This window comes from Cyprinodon variegatus, unplaced genomic scaffold (assembly GCF_000732505.1).
Source record: "Cyprinodon variegatus isolate N-32 unplaced genomic scaffold, C_variegatus-1.0 Scaffold398, whole genome shotgun sequence".
Classification (NCBI taxonomy): domain Eukaryota; kingdom Metazoa; phylum Chordata; class Actinopteri; order Cyprinodontiformes; family Cyprinodontidae; genus Cyprinodon; species Cyprinodon variegatus.
In genome coordinates, this window is record NW_015150851.1 from 445,253 (window position 1) to 451,766 (window position 6,514).

The following is a 6,514-nucleotide window of genomic DNA, read 5'->3' on the forward strand; positions in this document are numbered from 1 at the left end:
CTGATCACAGCTAATATAGCAAAGCTGCTCTCTGGCTTTGAACACAGGAGCAGCAGAAGCATCTGGACACACTTTACTGGATGCTGACCTTAATGACAAACATCAGAAATGAAGCAGCAGAAGCTTCTTTGATGGCGTGCGGTCTGAACATAGCATTAGACTTTCTGATTGTTTGAATAAACCTATGAAACATAATATTGTACCTAAAATGATTTCATGTCTTCCTTATGAAATTTCCACCTCTAGTCAAACACACATACTTCCCATAGTCAGGACAAAAGTAGAGTTGGAACAAAGACAAAGAGTTAGCTGCATTATAACTCAAAATGCAGGAAATAGCATTTCAGAGAGTGAATTTCTAAATTTTCTTGGGGGAGAATACCCCCGGACCCCCCTATGGGGGAAATATTCCTAGCTAAAAGCCTGAGTGTGATGCTGCTGTTCCTTCATGAGCTCCAGGCAGGCGAATAAACGATAAACCAACTTACTGGGGAGAAATCTATGGGGAAGTAGCAGGACGTCACTTCGAACAGCTCCTCCGTGAATTTACCTGAGACAGAAGAGGGCGGAAACAAAGACGGTTACCCTCGGAGACGGAGAGAGGCTGGGAAGACCAACCTGAGGGGGTTGGAGTATTCCTACCAAGGTTGTATCCCCGCAGAAGGATGTTCCTGGCAATCTGGAAGGCTAACAGCAGGTTGCGGGGATCCCTCTCCCCATCCATCGATTGGACGAAACCAAACACGAAATCTGCGCCCAAACCCTTCAGTTCTGTGGAAAATGAAAAACAGAAACGTTCACATGGTCCCGTAGATCAGTGTCCCAAACCTGTTTAACCCCTTTGGGCATTTTGTCTAATCATGAGTCCAGTAATGATGATTTTCCAGAAGTGGAACGCGCAATAACTTATTATAAAATACAAACTATTTGAGCATTTTATACTTTCCATCTCAAATAAAAAAATAACACAAATATGTAGCCTGGAAGAATAAAATAAACACAAAAAAAAATCATTTTATAAACCTATATTTATGAAACTGGTGTAACTGCCTTATAATCACATTTAAACTGGATGAATTGGGAATAATAATTTAAGTCAGTCTAAATTAATAAGTTTTACTTTGTTTTCATCCAGACCCCTGAGCTGCTTCGATGAGCTCCGATAGCTCAGTGTGAAACCAGGATGTTCTCTACATCCAGTCCGTCTCCCTATGGATGTGTCTCAGCTAAAGGTGCTGGTTGATAACTGATTGACTTTTCAATTATGTCCTCAGAAAGCAAAGCACATCCCAGACCTATTCTATTTACCAAAGACATCAAATATTTTCATGTACCCTTTGCAATGCACTCGCGGACCACTAATTGCCCAATCCTAATCTGTAGTGTGATTTAATCCTTCCCAGCCAGCATGTCTTACCGTCCTCCCTGCTCTCCATGAGGTTGATGAGCATGTTGTAGACGCACGCTCTCTCTGCAAGCATCAGCGACTGGTGGACAGAGAGAAACATTAGGTGACGTTCATTTAGGCTCAACAACAGGTTAGAATCAAGAGGAATTGGAGGGGAACCAAAGTGCGGTCAATAACTGAACAGGCAGTGATTTCCTCACTGAAAATAGCAGGTTAACGCGTGTTTTTAAAACATAGTCGACACGCTAACAATCCGCAAAAAAGCTGGTCTAACTCTTCATTGGCAGNTTTAGCTCCGCCTCTCAAACATGAATGACATTCTGTTAGTTTATCACATAACAAAATGTGAGAAAAGTCCAAGGGTGTAATGAGGTGTGAAACCTTTAGCTCATTATACTGAAGCCCATGTGCGTCTCACCTGTACATGAACGTCCTGAAACAAAGCCTTCAGCATCGACACCGCCGCACCAGGAGGCAACCTTCTGGACTTGGTCTGGAAGAAAACCAAAGAAAAGTCAAACCCAAACATCCAAAGCAGGGAATTTCTCGTTCAACACTTCAGTTATTCTTTCCCAGACGTCGCTGCTGCGTTAGTCCACACAGCACAGCCTTACAAGCGCTTGAAGCCCCCGTAGAACAGGCGGCGTGATGACGTAATGGTCCTTCAGGCGGTTTTCATAGAAGGCGAGGAGCAGTTCCACTGTGAAAGAAGTGAAACTCCATCAACTTGTTGCGTTTTAACAAACCAGGGCGGCTAGTTTCCAATGATTTCTCCCCCACCAACGCTTCTGGAAGGGTGAAGGCAGACGGCGTTTTACCTTCTCTCTCTGTCAGCTCTGCGTAGCTCTCCTGTAAAACTTCAGAGAGCAGCTGGACGCCTCGGGCTCGAGTGTGGGGCTGAGTACTGGTAAGGCTCTGCCTGCATCAGGAAGAAGGAAAAGTTAAATATAGAGTTTTCCAATAAACAGTGCAACCAATCCATTAAAAGTCCCCTTAAGAATGAACAGGGGTGCCCTCTACTGGAGGACAGCAACACTACAACACTGAAAGCAAATCAGTCAACAAAATTTAATCTAATAAATCATCCATCAATAATTATTCAAATATCAATCATTAATATTAAAACATCTATGTGTTGTAAATTGGACACATACAAATAAAAATAAATGCATGATCTCATTAAACTTAGAGTCAAAAATTATGGGTTTCGTTCCACAAGACCACAGCCACATGTCATGAGTCTGCCACCTCCGTACTTCACAGCTACGACTGATTCTTAGGTTTGAAAGCTTTTCTCTTTTTCCTCTGACTGTAACAGGGACCCTGTTTCAGTTCATCAGAACACACGTCACGCTGGCCGACATGATTGCCTCCCGCAGCAGTGTGTCGCAGTGAGCTTGTCGCAGATATTTTTGATCTATTCTCAATATTGGCGCGTGGTCTGCGCTTCGTTAATCCACGCCACAACAGACGACCTGGTTTCTGAGCATAAACCAGGTTTAAGGCTGATTTATGCTCAGAAACCAGGTCGTCTGCGTGTGCGTCCGTGTGACCGCTGATATGACCCCCCTTCTGCAGACACTCCGCTCTAAAATTGTAGGTGACCGCAGACAGTGCTGCAGACAGGAGGCCTCTGATTGGTCAAATCTACATCCACTCTACTCTATGCGTGTTTCCTGTTCGGTACCTTAGCGGCTTGTTTTGTTTGTCTGACCGCCATTGTGGAAAACCACTCGTGAAGATGGACCAGCTAGAGGAACGAGGCGCATGAGAACGCTGGGACCCTTTTTCCCCCTTGATCCCTGCTCTTTTTGGCCCTCATGTCCCTCCGTTGTCGCACAATCTCGCCCCCACTTCCTCACCGCCTCGGCCGTATCTAGACCCACAGCTAGTTCCTGATTGGCTCTCTGGCGTTGTGGCGTGGAATAACATTGCAGACCACGCTTCAATATTGGGCATAAATAAAAACTATCTGCGTCATACCTGCGACAAGCTCACTGCGACACACTGATGCAGGAGGATAACCAGCCCTTTAACCAACAGACCTGCTGACTTCATCTGCAAACTGTAATCTTCCAAGGTAGTTTTATCTTTCTTTCTGTGACATTTAAGCTTTCAGCACTGAACACATCCACAACTGATCAACGTGATGTTTGCAAATGTTTGAGATGAGAAGCGCGGCACATCCAGGAAGTTATCTGGAGAAACCAGACTTTTGATTTCAAATTTTCCCCTGAAGGCAGCAGTCTGTCTTTGCTGCTGCCTTCAAATACACCCACTCTGTTCTTCAGTTTAACTATGTTTTAAATTTTCCAAAAACCTAAACTTATTTAACATGTCAAACAGCACATAGTATAGATTTCTATTTACTTTGCAAACTGCCAGTAAATGACAATGCTGCTAATCATGAAAGTGTGCAAACATCCACCTACAACAGAGGGCAGATGAAATATATATTTTTTAGTTAAATCAAGCTTTAAGTTTGTATCACATATATTAGTGAGGTATGATGGTGTGATGACGTGCTCAAAGCTCACCCCAGTGCCTCCACCAGCTGCAGGACAGAAAACTGTCCTTCCTTGACACCTTAAAAAAAAAGGAAAAAAAAACTTTATTAAGATGTAGATTAAAACATCAAACTCCACGCAAGCAAACAAACATGCGTGGGTTACGCAGTAAAACCCCCGCAGAATCAGCAGGTTTAAAGGTAATCCCAGAGGGTAGTTTTTTTTTTTCCCAGGCGGACACAAACGCATCATCAGGAGCAGCTAGCAGCATGTGGTTTAAACCGTGGCGGAGCAGCGACTCCAGGCCTCCTGACAGCAACTAATTAAGCTGTTTTTGAAGTCCTACATTAGAGAGAAATGGGAGAGAAGAGGCGCTTTAAAGCCTCTTAGTTTGTCTCCAGAGCTGCTGCTGCTGCTGCTTCACCACACAGGATGTTGTGGTGCTAAAGTTAGCTAGTTAACATGGCAGCTCAGCAGCCGCTTCTTTTAACACCGACTCCTTCGCTTTAACATCGAGTGGATGAAGCAGGAGGCTGCTTTACCTTTGGCGGCATCCTTTGACCTGCTGTCCTGAAGACCGGAGACAAATTCATCCACCAGAGACAACAGCAGCGGCGGAGGACTCTCTGCAGCCATCGCGCCTCTGTTTCTCCGGGGACTGCGCATGCGCTAAAAGTTTTACTTCCTGTTACTTACATATCTCTTTAAAAGAAAAAGCCATGCATGCAAAGTATCACATTATGGAAGAAAAACAGTCTCATTAGAATATGCCTTTTTTAAACACTGTTTTTTTTTTACACTTTCAATTCCTTACACTGAATTTATATTTGGTAAAAATTTGCCTGCAAAAATTCAGCTCCAAAATATTTTGCTGCAAAATAATCAGCTGTAAAATATTCAGCTGCAAGAAATTCAGCTGTAAAAAATTCGCCAGCAAAAAATTCAGCTGCACAAAAATCAGCTGCAAAAAAAAAAAAAAAAAAATTACATACCAAATATTCAGCTGGAAAAAAATCAGCTGTGAACAATTTGCCTGCAAAAAATTCAGCTCCAAAATATTTAGCTGCAAAATATTCAGCTGTGAAAAATTTCCCTGCAAAAAATTTAGCTGCAAATGTGTTGACCACAAGCCAAAGCAATCTACACTCATAAAGTGGAGCAGCTTCTAGCCAATGAAATGAGCTCAATTTGGTCACGTGACACAACAGTTGAGTATAGCTCTGTTCCCGGCTGAATGAAGCTGAATGAGGAGTTTTTCTTGTTAAATAGATATGATTACGAAATGTCAGGTAGCTACTAATAGACAGCCATTAGAGTTTTCCATCTAATGGGACTCTGTGAAATAACGATCACAGCCAGTGCGACACCCGGTCTGCCAAGGCTTTTGGTTTGAACTGAAGGATGTGGCCTGTGGCAAAATTCCCTTTTTTTCTGACAAAATGAGATAATTTCATGGGCTAGAAGCTGCTTGACTGCATCGAGTGTAGATTGCTTTGGCTTGAGTTCAGCAAAAGGTCAACACATTTGCATTTCTTGCAGCTTAATTTTTTGCAGCTGAATTTTATGCTGAACAATTTTTTTAAGATAAAAATTCAGTGTAAGGAACTCAATGTGTAAAGAAATTCAGGGTCTGAAATTCGGTGTACAAAATAAGTATTTTTTTTACATAACTTACTTCAGCGTGGTTGACCATTCAATCACTACAACCAAGTATTAGGGCCAGGCTAGAGATTTATTTTTTTCTATTTTTGAGAATAAATAATAAAATTACAAGAATAAAGTCATAAAATTACGAGAATAAAGTCGTAAAATTATGAGAATAAAGTCGCAAAATTGCAAGAATAAAGTCGTAAATTGCGAGAATAAAGTCATAAAATTATTATGTGAATAAAGACATAAAATTACGAGACTAGGGTTGTAATATAACGTGAATACAGTCATAAAATTAATGGATGTAATATTTCCTTATTTGTCAAACCGATACCAAAGTATGACTTTAAAGGATGCTCGACATTCCTCATTTTAGGGAAGACAGAGCTTCTTGTAACAGTTGTCATAAAAATACAACTTTATTCTCGCAATATCAGGACTTCATTCTCNTGCTCGACATTCCTCATTTTAGGGAAGACAGAGCTTCTTGTAACAGTTGTCATAAAAATACAACTTTATTCTCGCAATATCAGGACTTCATTCTCCTAATATTATGACTTTATTGTTGTAATATTACAACTTTATTTTTGCAATTTTACAACTTTATTCTTGTAATTTTACCACTTTATTCTTGTGATGTTACGACTTTTCGTAATTTTACAACTTTATTCTAGTAATTCTTTGACTTTATTCTTGTAGTTTTACGATTTTATTTTTGTAATTGTACAACTTTATTCTCGTTATGTAACGACATTATTTTTGTAATTTTGCAACTTTATTCCTGTAATTTTATGACTTAATTCTCGTAATACTACGACTTTATTCTTGCAATATTATGAATTTATTTTTGTAATTTTACAACTTTATTCTTGTTATTCTTTGACTTTATTCTAGAAATTTTACGACTTTATTTTCATAATTGTACAACTTTATTCTCGTTATGTTATGA

The 6,514-nt window shown here is 40.6% G+C and overlaps 1 protein-coding gene across 1 annotated transcript in view; it reads right to left on the reverse strand.

Annotated features, from left to right (window-relative positions):
* Positions 1-4,600, reverse strand: part of mms19 (MMS19 homolog, cytosolic iron-sulfur assembly component) — a 22,143-nt gene extending 17,543 nt beyond the window's left edge. Inside the window, exons 1-8 of the mRNA XM_015387552.1 lie at positions 4,458-4,600; positions 3,946-3,994; positions 2,227-2,327; positions 2,023-2,108; positions 1,827-1,901; positions 1,418-1,487; positions 643-771; positions 489-550 (exon numbers count right to left, since the gene is read on the reverse strand). Of these exons, the coding sequence (XP_015243038.1) occupies positions 489-550; positions 643-771; positions 1,418-1,487; positions 1,827-1,901; positions 2,023-2,108; positions 2,227-2,327; positions 3,946-3,994; positions 4,458-4,581 (696 nt within the window). The 5' untranslated portion in view covers positions 4,582-4,600. The remainder of the gene's footprint in view (positions 1-488; positions 551-642; positions 772-1,417; positions 1,488-1,826; positions 1,902-2,022; positions 2,109-2,226; positions 2,328-3,945; positions 3,995-4,457) is intronic.
* Between the last annotated feature and the right edge of the window lie 1,914 nt (positions 4,601-6,514).